Here is a 16,926-nt window from a genome sequence, read left to right as displayed (position 1 = left end):
AAAATCTACTTGTGGTTTATAACTTTTAAGGTAAAGACATGAACACATGGAGCACGTACGAACCTGACTAGCAAAACCCCAACAACTTCATAAAACTTGTTTAAAAACTTCTATGACGTCACCCATTGTATTTAGTCAACGTTTATTTTCACTATTCAATCAGCAGTTGTTGGATATATAAATATCCAACTGACGGGCAGTTGGATATTTTTAATATCCAACCGCCCATCAGTTGGATATTCAGGCAAGTATCCAACAGTGCATCAAACAAATAAAAATGACAAAATGTTGAAGACGTGTATTTCAACATTAATCCAAATTTATAACACAGAATCTTGTCAACCATACATGTACTCGTACATCCGATAAGCCACGAATGAAATTTCAGCAGAAATACATGTATTTCCTTTTTCTTAATTTTAATAGACTTGGGATCACATATTACATCACTTCCATAAACACTTTTAGACTTCCTCTTTGAGCCTTGAACCATAACACTCCTTTTCATTAGTTTTAACAATAAAAGGGATATTGTCGCACTATGACTTCGTAAGACTCCTATCAAATTTTTTCACAAATCATCGTCAAAATTCTGATTTTTCCTTTCTCATTGCAAGTCTACAATATCATTCAAACGGTATCCGTGCCTTTCCCGAAACTGGACTTCTATACTTTGCGTTAAAAAATTCATCATCTAAATCTATGTCTGCTCAGTACAGCGGAATGGTTTTCTTTAACATGAGCACCTGTTCACTTGTCCATGAATAAAAGGTGTGTTTGGTAAGACTATTGTGTATGGTACTGTTGGAATTATAAATGAGCTAGGTGCTTTTGTAATACAGCACAGTTGGATATATGAATGGGTCATTGCTTCTCTGAGGTCCAGTGAGGGAATTTTTTTAAGTAAGATAAATAACTCGATAATGTTGAATAGTTTAGAGAAAACATCCCCTCCTCGGGCCTTCGGCCCTCGGAGAGAATGTTTTCTCTAAACTATTCAACACTATCTCGTTATTTATCCATTACATAAAAACTAATGTTAGTTCGGCTTTAATTCCTATTCCACCAATCTACATAGTCTCCGATGACAATCTTCTCTTTGTTCCTATCCTTATCAGTATGTCTTTTTTTTTTCGATCACTGCCAAATCTGTCAAACTTAACGGTATACCTATCTTTCTCGTCGTCGCCATTGTTGTTGTGATAGACTGAGCGTGGTATCACGTGACCGATTTAAGGCGGAGTTTATTCAAATGCTGAATTTATTGTTGACCCCACAATATTTATAAAAAAAAATATTTATTAATTACTATATCTTTTAACCCGATTGATATAAACTGCGTAATTTATTGTGAAGATCTATCGTTATATATATAACATATTTAAATAAATAAGTCAATCAAATATTTCTTAGCACGAAAAAATACGCCACATATACCTTTAAGCAACATTCAACTACATATACCATATACTGAAATTTAGATTCAATGCAATTTTATTTTGATAATCCTTTGACAATCGCCTAATTAAATCATATTCTCACTTTGACTTGGACCTTACTACATTTTAACTTGAATTTAGCTAAAGAAGACGAGGATTTGCTTTTTATTTCCTATGAGCAAACTTCCTTGAAATCGCTCATTGAAGCATTGCCAAAGTAGAACCACAATTTCCTTGTTATTACGAGGATATCTCTGGACGACCGAGAGGGAGCAAATGAACGATGGCGCTCCTCGGCGTTTATTGTCAAATGGTCATCATAACTTTATTTATATGTAAGTTAAACTCATATTTTTATAAATTTAGATTTTGTTTTTTAATTGATTCTTACATATTAATTGAAAACAAGATAACCACTTAGTAAGTTCATATGTTTGCAGCTATTACAAATAGTATGTTTATAAAATTGCATGCAAATGCGATATCTAGATGGTATAGATGTTTAAGTCTTCAAAGGTTGAAAACAATATGCCCTAGATTGGTCAAAAGGTTTCAACTTATAAATATTAATGGGTAAAAAGATTTATTTATCAATAAATGTCCTGTCAAATAATTAACAAAGACAACAATATGCACGATTTGTTTTAATTCGACTGACTCGCTAACCATACCCTTTTCTTCGATTCTTCTAACAGCCATTCCTGGTTTGGTTTTCTGCCAGTCTTGCAATGGTTTTCGGTGTGGTAAATGTCTGATTCGTTCCGGCTGTGCTTGGTGCAAGGATCCGGTAAGCATGCAATTCATTCAAAATATACACTTTAAGAGGGCTGGATGGTCACGTGACCATATTAAGACTATTTCAATCTCCTTAAGAAGAAGAGCACTATAGAAAGATATAAAAAAAAAAACATTCAGATTTTAAAGTTAACATATTTGGAATTTTTCTTTACTAAATGATTGACTGCTTATGGCTTAAAATATAATATTTAAAATTGTTTGCCATATCTTATGGATAATTTTGTACAGCATCCAGCCTCCTTTGGTTCACGCCTCTATTATATACATGTAGTACCGACAATCTGAATTTTTTTTTAAAACAATTTTTTTTGTTTTATATTTTAAATAGATGTATTCAATTTGTATGATTTGATTCCTCTAGTTGAAGCTTTTATTTGCTTTAGAATTATACATGTATGTCATTTGTATAGAGTTAAGAATCCCCTCCCCCCCCCCCCCCCCCCCCCCCCCCCGAATATCTGATTTATTAGAATATCAAGGTTATGTCATTGAAAGAAAGATTCAGATCACTCATCATAGATTTTTGTTTAAAAGTTCGGAACCTTTTCCTCTATACTTGTCAAAATGCGTTAATACTTATAAGGATAGTCAAATGCCGTTAAGATACACAAATACGAATTCAAAGCATAAAGAATTTTATTGTTTAAGACCATGAAGTGGAATATTTAGCTATAAATTGTTTTTTTTAATATATGGAAAAAAATTCACATGACACTATTATGGGATTGTAATGCATGAACCGATTTTTTTCTGTGTGTCGGAAACTCCTTTTACTAATTTCCTGATATTAGATTATATAACATCCATTTCGTATCGCACTATGTATCTACATCAAATTTAAACAACATGTATTACAGCCAACGGAAGCTCCGTGGAAAAAACGCATATCGGATGTGGAATGATGAACCACTTGTAAATCTTGTAAAGGCCAAATGTATTGTTAATGTTCACGACATAGGCTATCCTAAAATTATACATAATAAATGAAAAAAGTTGTTTACTATGCAATAGAGGTTTAGAATATCTGGTCAAAACAGCAGCAAGGATATGGTGTTATATTATCCCCCCCCCCCCTCTCCAATGCACGATAAATAAATATTGTAAACATGCAAAATATGTTTTCTACATTCAGAGAAAAGTGTTTTCATGCAAAGAGCTATTAATTTATTTATTTTTTATTTATCTATTGTATTTTTGAAAATGTGATTTAGATATACATGTAGGTAAAACCACTTATGCCATACAGACAACTAAGGCAAGATGCAACATAATATTTTATTTGTGATATTTTAACGACGTCAACATGCACTTTATTTTAAAAGATGTTTAAGACAGGCGACTTATTTGTGTCAAAGAGTGGGTTTATTATGTTAACATGTAAGATAGTTATGTCAACATGCAAAATGATTTTATTTTTAAGTAAATTACTAATGTCAACATGCAAATTAATTTGTCAAATATATTTATGTCAACATGCCAGATAACTATTTGGACATTCGACTTATTCATTTCCATATGATAATAAAAATACTCGTTTGATGACATAAATTTTATCGCATGTTGACATTATAAGCTCGCATGTTGACAAAGATATCTTGCGTGTTAACATATTTTACTCGTATGTTAACATATTATAATACTGATGTTGCATTGTGTATGTATGACGTTTCTAAAAAGATTCGTGACATGCATGTAGGTATAATTATTTTACATGTCCATATTGACATGCTTCATTGTATGTAAATTGCAGAAATATGCTACCTTACAGGGAATATGCATAAATGATAACTTCCAAGTGATATTACATGCGAATGGTTATGTTAAATGTTTGTACATGAGCGGCTCAATATCAAGCAAAGGGACAGTGGTTTAAAATCTAAGTATGAAAACTTAAAAAAAAAGAGTGCATTCTTAGTGTGCATGATCTGAGAAAAAGCATCGATGATTTTCATTTTAGGTTCACATACAAGATCTTCACAAAAATATTGAAAAATTTGAATATTTTGACAATGTTCTAGTACATGTAAAATTTAAATATCAAAATGACTTAAAGGACTACAAACTAAACCGATGCGACAGTCTGGAGAAGATGATTGGAGATGGATGCACCAACATAGTGAAGAGAGAGCCATCTCGCATCACCGTTACACAGGTGTTTTAATCAAATATTTGAATTATTTCCACTTTTTCCTATCTAAACATCTCAAATGCATTTAAAATCAGACCAATCCTTCTTGTTCTTATGGTGGCATATCTCTGCCCCTTGTGTGCAAGTTATTTTTCCATCAAATATGTCGACATGCAAGATAAATATGTTGACATGCAAGATAATTATGTCAACATGCAATATAACTATGTTGACATGCAAGAAAATTGCAATCAGATAAGAATTATACAAAATCTCAAAAATTCTCAAATATCGCCCACTTGTGACATCCAATATGCTAGATGCTACTTTTTATGTCGACATGCAACTTATTTATGTTAACATTTATGTCAACATGCAACTTATTTATGTAAGCATGCATCTTATTTATGTCAACATGCAACTTACTTATGTTGGCATGCGAGATGAATATGTTGACATGCAACTTAGTTATGTTAACATGCGAGATAAATATGTTGAAATGCAACTTATAAGTTGTATGTCAACATAACTTAGTCGCATGTTAACATAACTAAGTTGCATGTCGACATAAAGAAGTTGCATGTTAACATAAATAAGTTGCATGTCGACATAAAGAAGTTGCATGTTAACATAAATAAGGTACATGTTGACATCAATAGGTAGCGTATCTAACATCTTAAATGTCACATGTTGGCGATATTTGAGATTTTTTATAACTCTTATTTGATTGCAGTTTTCTTGCATGTCAACATAGTTATGTTGCATATTGACATAACTATCTTGCATGTCAACATATTTATCTTGCATGTCCACATCATTAATAGAAAAATAACTTGCACACAAGGGGCAGAGATATGCCACCATATGTTCTACTCCGCGTTGAAGTGTTTCATACCGAAGCAAAAATAGAATTGATTGTAACGGAATTTAACTTGAATAAGTTAAAAATTTGTCAACAGTCATGTAATTTCGCGAAATGCTAGTTTTCTTGACTCATTATTTTTGTGAAGTATAATAGTAATAACAATTCTAAACCGTTTAGTCTGCTTTGAGATTTGAGCTCGAGGCATATAATTAAAAAATTAAAATGTCATCTACTCGTAGAATGACGATTTCTCTGATGGGGGACCGGGATTGGAGGCTGTTCAGATAAGGCCACAGAGGGTGAAAATACAGCTGACACCTAGTGCGTTATTCAAGGGCTAGATTAAACTCACTTACGAAACGATCTGTGAATGTATACTATAAACGAACTTTTTCTTGGTTCATATGAGAAAAATGGTTGTAATTGGTAATTTCACTGCAATCAATGTTGAAAGTTGTCATTGATTTAGACAATTTGATTATACATGAGACTTGAGTTAGATACAGTATGATATTTGAACCAATCTTTTAACAGCAAAATGTTGAATTTTAATGTCAGGAAATTGTTGTGTCCTTATTCTATTCTAATGTTGGCATTTTCAGACGATGCCGAAGTTAGGCTTCCAATCTATTATAAAATTGCTCGTAATTTTCCACTGGATGTGTACTTTTTAAACGACCCCTCCTACACAATGAGGTTTCTAATTCAACGTCTCAACGAGCTTGCCAACAGTATTGGTAACTATTTCTATAATAAGTACAAATTCATTATTAAGATATAAAGAACAATTTAGTTCAATTCAATGTGATTTATTCAATGAAAACCCATGGAAATGACACAAGAGATACTAGTTTTGTTTTTATATGTTTATTGTAACAAATTCTGAAAAAATTAGACTAGACAATTAAGGTTTTGGAGAACTAAAAGTCTCTTTTTTTAATTTTGGTTATTTACATGTATTTTTTAAATAAATAAGAAGTTTAAAGCTTTTGGTTTGCATAATACATGTATATCATTTAACGTAGAAGAAAAGACATTGCAGAGCAAATCAATCAAATTATGATTTTAATTTTTATTGAATTTTCCCCCCTGAAACTGTTAGTGTTCTAAAAGTGATCTTGATGGGTGCAAAAAATAAACATTGTTTGTCTGTTGTTAAAGCTGATGACATTTCATTGCTAACTACTGACTTCCGGTTTGGTCTTGGTACTTCCATGGAGAAAAACATTTTGCCATTTACTGACCCAAAGGGGTAAGTTAATATAACGTTTTCAAGGAAATTGTAACAACGTGCATTAATCAAAGTACTGAGAGTACTGAAAAACGGGGTCTTGAAAGTTTTAATTTGTAATTGTACTTGATTTCCTCGAATATGCTTCCAAAAATTATGAGTTTGAATTAGTTTCTTTAATCTACGTTAATACGGCTTTTTTGCAATTGTCTGATACTTTGTACTTTGCCTAATTTTTACTCAATCCCGGCCTTCATAATTGTAGAAAATTGACACAACGGTATTTTATGTAAAATGAATTTTTTAAAAATTACTACTAACTGGGAAAATCAAAACAACTATATCAAGGAAGATAATTTAAATCATTAGATTTATTCAATTTTGTGATCCCAGAGAATATCCACAAGTCGGACGGTATCCGTTATACAAGGTTTATGAAAACCTCGAAAACTCTCAAACTGCTGAATTAACAAACAAAGTTAATATTTGTATACTGATAACAAACACAGGCACCTGACGTTAGAAAAATTTCTTTTTACAATAAGATTCCAAGTACTCTAACAATAAAAAGGTTTGTCACAACCGCCATTTTGATTTTTTAGACCGACTTATCTGACACGATTTTCTTGCAGCGATTCATGCAAAATTAATAGGTCCGTTTGCCACTTACTACTTTTTTGTGTAAACTCGAACATCACCTACACGAATTACGATACAACCGCTCCGTTAATTAAAAATCATTCTCCGAAAATCAGAGACATACATAACAGAGATTGGCAACTCCGCAATTAGCGTGTAAATGTTACGGGACTAACCTTACTTTGAGCACTACAAGTGCAACAGGAATCTTGTATAAGTCATTAAATTTGAACCTGATATTGAACATGAACCTGTCAATATGTTTAAGAATGTTTTATTTATGAAACATCTACAAAAACTCGTTATATAGCTTTTAAATTACTTTTTTAAAACTTATTGACTTTTCACAAAGTAATGGTAATGGTAATGCATTGCTTTACTCATGTAATGGTAATGTAATGCATTACTTCAAGAAAATGAAGTAATGGTAATGATAATTTAATGCCCTAATTCATGAAAAATGGTAATGTAATGGATTACTTTACAATGTAATTCACCCCAAGCCTGATTCCAACTAAACCGGACAACATGAACATTAACATTTAACTTGATTCTTCAATCGATAAGATTGTATATTTTATTTGATGTATTCGTCACCCAAAATGTATAATCTACATGTATACAGATTTTGCTTACCGTCCATTGTTCAAAATTTAAATCCAGTTTAATTAATTAAAGAGCCAACGAACGAGAAGGCAAATTCAGACTTGTTTTTATTTTCTATGTACAAAATTCCTTCAGAGACGAACAGCAGTCATACCGCAAGTAGACTGGAAGCCAATGAAACACCTATTTAATATGTAAGACATCTTTTAATATGAAAGACATCTTTGTATAATCCGTTCTAATTTTAACTTCAGCCTGCGCATGAAGTTCGGTAGTATTCAGGTGAAAGATTGTCAAAAAAAAAAATCACGACTTTTCAAAAATGGCACATTGCGTTTGGGAATTTTACTTTCGATTCAACCTTCAACCTCATCTATTGATAAATGAGCTTGTACACCAACTGAATCGTCAAAGGCGTTGTGCATTCAGTTATGTAACTCATTCTACATTTGAACCCGAGCAAGAATATTTTGATCAATAAAACTATTTGTTTATTTTCTAAATAAAATTTGGTTTATACAAGAGGACTTAAAAAGATTTAATGCGTGTTTTTATTATATATATTTACTGAAATGCATGAAAACTTTCTGCACTATTTTCTTACGCGCAGATTCAATTCATGTGTTCTACGCGTGCCTTCCGGTTTGAGACTTCGGCTGACAGTAAACTAATAGACGGGGTCACGTGACCCCGTCTAAAAACCTAAACGTCTAATGATGTTGGAAAGGCAAACGTTCATGTTGAACACAAATTCAAACTAATCATAAAAATTTATGTGATGCAATAATTTTTTAATTTTTTATAGCATTCTGTCAATATGTGGAATATTTTTTTTTTTCAAATATGTTTAGTGATTTGATTTATTATTTCCAACTGTTAAAAAGCTACAGCAAATTTTTAATTATATATATGTACATTTCTTTAAGAAAAAATAAAATAAACCATTGCCAAGTGAGATATATATTTACCTAATATCGAACTTTTATTCAATGGATAAATGATCAGTAATTAGATGTTCTTGGTAATGTTTAGACGATATCAATGACGTCTTAATGGTTAAGACGAAGATATTAATAATGAAATACTAATATCAGTTATATGTAAGAATCAAAGGTTTATATAAAGGTCTGGCCATGCTTCTTTATATTTCATACACGAACAAAGCTATGTGTAAAACGCAAAAAATCACTCAAAGCTTGGGGTAACCGTTGTTAGGTTACCAAGGCTAAAAAATAGCAAATCTTATATACTTTGAAGCCACATTATAAAGTTGTGCCCCCTAATTTAAACTATCTAAAACATAAAGCAATCACTGTCATAAAGTCAGTTTTAATTTCATAGAGGAAAATTGGTTGACAAGCCAATTCTTTTAAAATGTAACCATGGAGAAAATCCTGTATTATTTTCCTAAAATCCTATTGGAATCTTATTGACAATAGGATAAAAGTTTTTCTACAGAATCTATAACAGGAACAGGAATAGGAATTTAAACGATTTTGGTGGAAACTGTATGTGTTCAAAAATGTCAAAACAGCACTGGCATAACTATCTGACACATTGTAATTCGCTATTTGTTGTAATATTGCATTATTTTCAATGTATATTCATGCTTCATTTTCAGCCTGATGTACTCTTGTAACAATTGCGATCCACCTTATTCCTTTATTCACCGCCTATCCCTTACTAGGGATGTTGAAGATTTCAAGGTAATATGTTCCATCGTGTCTGCAAAAGTCTCTTCACCCCTTACTCGCTCAATTTTGACAACTAAAGTATATAATTGTTGGGGATTTTTTGTTGGTGTAATACAATTCAAAGGCACACTTGTCTCGATTTGTTTTATGTAAATGTTAATCAAGAAATGAATAAATAAGCAAATAAAGAAAATTTCATTTGAACAAAAATTCAAGTTAAAATTATCATACAATTATTAGGATAATTATTAAATAAATGAAATAAACACAAATATTCTAAAGAAGCATAAATTCACGTGGATATTTTTTTCTTTAGGGATTTTTACAAGTTTTACAATTAAAAAATCTCAAAAATTCCGTCTAATCTAGGTTGCCTTAAGTAAAGTTAATACAACGGGAAACTTTGACTTCCCTGAGGGTTTGCTGGACGGATTAATGCAAGTCATGGTCTGTGGGGTGAGTAATTCTATTTTTCCTGTCTTTGCACCATGCAGTATTTATATGAATCCAGGGGGATTTTTAGTCTAGATATATAGGACGAAGCATGTATGTGGTTTTACTTTTACCACAACTCTGAGAATTTTGCTCGAGAAACCTACATGTCACTGCTGTCTGAATCCCAAAGCTTTTCATGAATAAGTACCAAAAAAATTACAAATTTTGTACACGTGTAAATATGCATGTTGTCCGTAACATTTAGTGTTTCTTTCTGTGGTGAATGAAAACAACACCCATGTTTGACACTTGTGCTTATTTTTGAAATCAATGGTTGACATGAATATATTTCATTGTTTGCATAAAATACACTTGGTTTGAACACATCTTAGTATCCCAATTGAACATGTCGTTGTCAATTGATGTTGATAATCTTAAAAGTAAAATTGTGTGACTTATCCAGAGTTTATCAAAGCGTTTGTTTTATGGTGTGGGAAATAAATAAATGGTGAAACAATGTTTTTGTTACGCGATTGACTCTAGAAGTGCAATTCGCTAAAAACATAATATCTGTTAATAAGTATTTAGATGAAGTAAAAATATGATAGTTTAAAATGTTTAAAGGAAAATAAACGTCATTTGTATTTTGAAAAGAAAAATTATGATATATGATTATTCACCAAATTGAATTATTTATTTAGACATATTAACAATTCAGTAGACCACTGGTTGCTAAAAGTAATTATATTTATGTTAATTAGAGAGCTTACGGTGTTGCGCAACTCCGTAATTTGATGTCATTTGATATGTATGGTGTACTTGCATAAATCTCTTGTTTGAACACGTTGCTTAATAGCCATGCATGCACAATATATTTGATATTTGATCAAAGGATAGGATTGGTTGGAGAAACAAAGCCAGAAAAATGGTGATTTATGCCTCGGATATTCAATTCCACCAGGCAGGGGATGGAAGGGTATTTATCATCAACGCGATGTTTGCTATAAAAGCCAATAAAGAATCAACATGTTCAATATGATAACCAAATGAATCAACATCTTTAATATGATAACCAAATAAACATTTTTATATTTCTGCGTAATAAAAGTTGAGATGCTTACAATGTACCATGCAACTATCGGTGTTTCTACTTACATTTTAGTTGGCTGGGATTTTAGAACCCAATGATTGCATGTGTCATATGGATAGCACTGGAAAGTACTCCAAAGCAGAGATTCAGGTAACCAGTTCAGCAGTATCCAACCTTGTGTCACGTGATGAAATAATTCATCTGTTTTAGGAGTCACGGAAGAGGGAAAGCGGATACACGTTTTGAAAAAAAAAAGTTTTTATTTTTAGGACTATCCGTCAGTTGGACAAATTATACAGAAAGCACGGGAGAACAACATAAATATCCTGTTTGTTATTGGTGGTGATGAGTCTGAACGTGTTCGAACCACCGTCTACAACAGTTTGGCCGCCGCTTTACCGGGAGGGATTGACTTTGCGGCGGAATTAGACACCACATCTTCTAACATCATCCAAATCATCGGCGATAGTTATAGGGTATGAATTGATTTCTGAAACAGAAATTCACTCATTTGCCAATGTACACCTCATTGAAAATGGGATGCCTCGGCTGTATATGAATCGCAACCTTCATTTCATTTTGAGTAGTAAATGAACTTTTCCCGATTTCAGTAATAATAGACTGAAGAGAAGATTAATGAACAGTAAATCGGAAATATATTGTTTTTAAACTTTTTTGACATTCGTCATTAAAACGATGTTTGAAAAATTAGTATATAATTGTAGTAAAGTTTTACTCCACGTTTTAGTTTTTGTTATCGATTTCATATTAAACATATTTACAATTTTGTTCAAGCAATTTGTTCAAAGAATTTAAGAGAAGAATAGCAATGCAGATGTAAAAGTAAATGGGTAATTATTATACCAAGAATGCAAGGCAAAAGTAAAACCAAGTGAAATTTTGTAGTCCAGAACTAATGGCTTTTTTTTTCAGAGATTACGAGATACGGTGAAGATGGTTTCAAGTCTTCTTCCGAAGGAAATCATGCTTAAAATTTATTCAGATTGCAACTCTGATGGGTACATCTCTCTCTCTCTCTCTCTCTCTCTCTCTCTCTCTCTCTCTCTCTCTCTCTCTTTTAAAGTCCAGGACTAACCTTGAAATTCTACAAATGTACATGTAGTACAATGCTAATTGAAATATTGCTTCAGGTGTATAAAATTTATTTCAGGCGCTTTAACCTGACAAATTTGTGCACGGTCTTGAATTTTAATCAAACAGTAAGTATTTATACAACTTTTATAATAATAATTAATACTTTTTTGATCAAGTATATAAGCACTGTGCATGTGCAATTTTTATCATTTAAAAAAAAAGAGGGCTTGATGGTCTTGATGGCTATTTTTAGACTATATAAAAGTCTTTGAGACGAAGATCTCTGTATAGAAAAATATTCAAATAAAATATGGGGATCTTTACTAAATAATAAGGTCAATGGCTAAAAATTAAAATTTTAAAGTACATGAAGATCTGATGGATGATATAATGAGCATCCGGCCTTCTAATATCATCTTTAGAAAAAAAAACCTTATTAATTACATAGCTTACTTTTGACGCTTCCATTCAATCTAACCTAAATACATGCCCCGAGGAGAGAAACAGTTCCTTTGCGATATTTCCAGAGGGGTTGGATGAGCGGGTCACTGTAGACCTGGAACATGCGTGTGGCTGTGATTGTCAAATGGAACCGGAAGCGGTAAGAAGTCAAGTATCACTGAGGTAAAATGCCTTTAAAAAACTAATTGTGCATATAGTGTGTATCATGACAAATTGTGCAAAACCAGATTTGATTTGATTTCTACTTGTACGCAGTATTTTCTGTTCGTAGAATGTACAAGTGTTATGAATTTTTTCTAACATGAACGAAATATATATGGTAGTAAATAGAATGACAATAAAAAACGAAGCACTATCGAAATGCCTATTACTGTATATAGGAACCTAAAAGTTCGAAGTGTAATGGGAGAGGACGATACGAGTGTGGGATCTGCATCTGTGACCCTGGGTGGGCCGGAGAGAGGTGTGACTGTGACGAGAGGGGGTCCGTGGCAGAGGCGTGTGGTACAGAACAAGGGTAGATGATTTAAATTACATCGCCCTTAATATGATATTTGATCCAAACAGTTAAAGAGCTATAACCCCTAAACATGTCTTCTTATGCAAAGGAAAATTACAATTTTTGGTTTTTTTTATTTATACATAATTGAATTTGATTGATAATGTGACCTTAAGTTTTAGGCTTAAAGATAAACGTTTATTGTTGAAAATGGGCTAAAATTGGATGAAAAGGACAAATGTGTTCTTAGTTACTATGTACAAATAATCATATATTTTTTCAATATCCCCCTCCCCAAATATTCTTTCAGAATCTGCAGCGGTGTCGGAAACTGCACGTGTGGAAAATGTGAATGTTCTCCGGGTTTCGACGGAGAAAAGTGTGAATGTAGTGACCGGAACTGTCGCTCTTACAATGGTTTGTTATGTGGTGGTAAGTTTTGATCTTGAATTAATATAATTAATAAATTATGGCATTAATTCAAGTATCTATCTGTACATCAATTAAAAAGACTAGATGTTATTGTAAAATTAACACATGTTCCTCCACAATTAGTTTCAAAAGAAATCTTTATTAAAAAATTTATTCAAATTTTAACACTAAGGACCAACTAATGGCAATTGTGACTGTGGAAAATGCGCTTGTTATTCGAATTTTACCGGGGAGACTTGCGAATGTTCGACATCCACGGGCATGTGTATGACCGAAAATAATGTAAGTGATGAATAAAGCTACCTGCATCTTAATTCACACCACTTACCTCAATTATAGTCTTTGACAATGTGACAATGAACTGCTTGGAGCGTGCATGAGCAGTACTTGTTTGATGTTTTTGCATACTGTTGAGTGGTTTTTATTTACTAGAACTAAATGTATGATAAAATATATTTTTTGATGTAGGAATCTTAGAGCATGTTTTTGTTTGATTTAGACTCTTTGCTCAGAAAATGGCATTTGTGAATGTGGAGAATGTATTTGCAGCGCAGGATTTACAGGAAACCATTGCGAGCGATGCAAGGTAAACTTAAGGATTTTTTACAGCACCATGATGAACCCTTGTGAAAATATTTGTGTTAGTTGATTAATTTATATTTGCATTGAACTGAATTTACAGAACTGTCCTGCAATCTGTGAAATTCAGTACAATTGTGTTGAATGCGCTGGATTTAACCAGGGACTTTACAATCAGAGCATATGTGATCAAAGATGTAAGAATGTTGAGATCGTTTCTCTCTTACAGGAAGCATGTAAGTATCCAGGGTTTTTTTTTAAACGATAAAGGTAAGAATCAAGGAGGTCAGATCAGATTCTTACTTAAATATAAAGATATGATTTTAGCCACAAACTATTATTTAGGGGGGGAAATCTAATGTATTTGCTGTAAAAATTAAATATCTTCCTAAATCTTAATTCAAAGCTCTTCTTCTAAAGAAGATTAATATAGTCAAATCAAAATGGCCACTTCCACCCAGCTTAGTATTTTAAAAAAAACCCGATTTTGTGTCTGCTTATATGCACATGTATATCTTTCGTAAACAGTAAACATGTGAGCATCTGATTTGATATAAATGTCCATACTTTAGCATTTAGTAAAGACCTGACCATAACGGGTTGTGTCCTACGAGACAGATTTGGATGCATCATCAAGTTCAATGTCCGTAAGTGGTACTAGTACTTTGTAAAATGTTCAAAAAATTAATAATTGTTTAAAACCAAATTAATTACTGTATTTTTGAATTGATTTACTTTCAACAATAATGTATCGACATTCCAGAAATTGTATTTTCCTTTTTTTTATTACATATAAGGTTTTTTTTTATTGTATTTGAGTTGACAGCTCAACCCTGTGAAAAATATCAAAGTTTTTGTATTATCATAATGGTTTAATGTTTTTAAAGTGTCTTCCTCAATTTAAGATGTTACATTAAGTTACATGTAAGTCCAATATTTACACTTATGTTTTCCTACATATACTCAATGAATCAATTTTTCTGTATATTTACAGACGATTCTGAAAATGAACAGATCATAAAAATCAAATCATTGAGAGGTGAGGTCGCCCTTTGATTTAATTTAAAAACAATATATACTCATATTATGTACAAACGGGTCGCCCTTTAAACTGGAGGTAGGTACAATGTAATCGTGGTTCTGCTATATTACATTTAAAGCAATATAATGAGCTGTATTTTTTAGAATTTTATTTTGCTGAAAAAACCTGCTAGTATGATAAGTCTGCATGTAACAAACTTCTATGATATGATAAGATTTGAAAACATCGATAATTTTTGTCAAAAGAAAGATTTCTCTTCTGAGGAATACATGTATATATAGCAGATCAATTTTTGTACAGGATGACAATAATTCAATTTTGTCCAATTTAAAAGACTTCTTGGTGGCATTTTCCACAAAATTATGGCTTATAGAAATTTAAAACCATAATATTTTTGTCATTTTGATAGAAAATAACATTTTTGTAAAAAACAAATTCAACATGAAAATTGCAGCTCATATTATTTAAGTAGTAAAAAATAACTCAGTTATATATTGGTTTTTCTATGACATAAAAAGTTCATTGCCTAGCCGTTTACTGTGATTTAGCCAATATTCGTTAGATTTTAATTTTCGTGGATTTCGTTGTTGAGTTGATCCACAAAATAAAATGTTCATTGATAAGACATATCGAATAAGAAATCGTACTTGACTTATTGTAAAAAAAAAAAATTGTAATTATTTTATTATAAAATAATCATTGACCAACAATTAAAAAATCATAAGCATGAAACTGACATTTAACTTATTGAAACTATAGTACCTTTGTATATGCCTATTCTTCGTCAGAGTGTCCCCCAAGCCCGCCCGACCCGCTGATTATTGGGGCCAGTGTGTCAGGGGCTGTCGTGCTGATAGTCCTCCTGTGTATTCTCATCTGGAAACTCCTTACCATGTTTTATGATAATATGGAATATTCAAAGTTCGAACACGATTTGAAGAACCCGGCTTGGGAAACGGTACCTTTAAATTAAAAATCAATAATTTGACTTGAGCATTACGCATAAAATTAAAATTCAATAAATGAAACATGAAAGATGTATGAAGATGTGAAAGTATATTTAAAAAAAAAGCTTTGTTTTTTAGACTGAAAATCCAATCTACAAAGAATGTATAACGAGTTTCGAAAACCCCCTGCGTGAAGCCAATGTTGAAGAAAGCAGTTAAGATATCTTGGAGAAAGGCAGCTTAAACTGCAGAAGTTCCTTTGAATTCTTAAAAGAAAGTTTGCAATTGAATGTAAAATAATTTTAAAAAGCATTATGTAAACACTAACAGTAACTTATTTTATAAAGCATTATGTAAACACTAACAGTAACTTATTTTATAAAGCATTATGTAAACACTAACAGTAACTTATTTTATTGCTTGCTAAATATCATTTCATGCGTGTATATCTAGACGCGCGAATTTGAAATTTTATTAGATGATATAACATATTTACATGTAACCATATAAACATAACACTTTGTAGATCGCATTAACTCTCGTTTTTTATATCGTTTTGTATTTTCAGTTTAATTTATATAGCATACGTTTATTTTAATCAACCAACTGCGTTAATAAACCTTGTCGGTCTAACATGTTTAAATGTCTTCGAAGATACAGAATGCATGTACATATAAGTATATAAACAGCATACATTGTTACGTTGCATAATATTACTATTCTTGTTATCTGAACGAAGCATCGTTTTTGAGAATGGGGGGGGGGGGGGGGGGGGGGCAGACTCATCCGAAAAATCTTGACAACAAAAAAAAAGGTTACTTTCCAAAATCCTGAAAATCCTAAACCGAGGAGGGGGGGGGGAGAGAGAGAGAGAGAGAGAAAAGTTACTTTTAACTTCAGTGAACTTATATTCAAATTTTAACATGGTCCCATAAAAGAGGCGGG

At 32.0% G+C, this 16,926-nt stretch overlaps 1 protein-coding gene across 2 annotated transcripts; it reads left to right on the top strand.

Moving 5' to 3' along the window:
• Nucleotides 1-1,643: 1,643 nt before the first annotated feature.
• LOC105346726 (integrin beta-3) lies at nucleotides 1,644-16,318 on the top strand. Of its 2 annotated transcripts, XM_011455436.4 has the most exons (23): nucleotides 1,644-1,774; nucleotides 2,135-2,226; nucleotides 4,291-4,389; nucleotides 5,470-5,551; nucleotides 5,833-5,967; nucleotides 6,392-6,482; nucleotides 9,328-9,412; nucleotides 9,770-9,856; nucleotides 10,728-10,811; nucleotides 10,998-11,075; nucleotides 11,195-11,401; nucleotides 11,859-11,944; nucleotides 12,097-12,145; nucleotides 12,469-12,621; nucleotides 12,863-12,999; nucleotides 13,292-13,413; nucleotides 13,586-13,695; nucleotides 13,913-13,999; nucleotides 14,096-14,228; nucleotides 14,565-14,639; nucleotides 14,987-15,031; nucleotides 15,823-15,992; nucleotides 16,120-16,318. In XM_011455436.4, exons 1-23 carry the CDS (start codon nucleotides 1,723-1,725, stop codon nucleotides 16,198-16,200), a joined length of 2,340 nt encoding a protein of 779 aa, XP_011453738.3. In that variant the 5' UTR covers nucleotides 1,644-1,722; the 3' UTR covers nucleotides 16,201-16,318. The 2 variants fall into 2 exon arrangements, with proteins under 2 accessions (XP_011453738.3, XP_065935253.1); XM_066079181.1 differs by lacking the exon at nucleotides 9,770-9,856.
• The last annotated feature ends 608 nt before the right edge of the window (nucleotides 16,319-16,926 follow it).

This window comes from Magallana gigas, chromosome 3 (assembly GCF_963853765.1).
Source record: "Magallana gigas chromosome 3, xbMagGiga1.1, whole genome shotgun sequence".
NCBI classification, from domain to species: domain Eukaryota; kingdom Metazoa; phylum Mollusca; class Bivalvia; order Ostreida; family Ostreidae; genus Magallana; species Magallana gigas.
The sequence above is the reverse complement of the archived record's forward strand: the minus strand, read 5'-3'. Positions and strand labels throughout refer to the sequence as shown.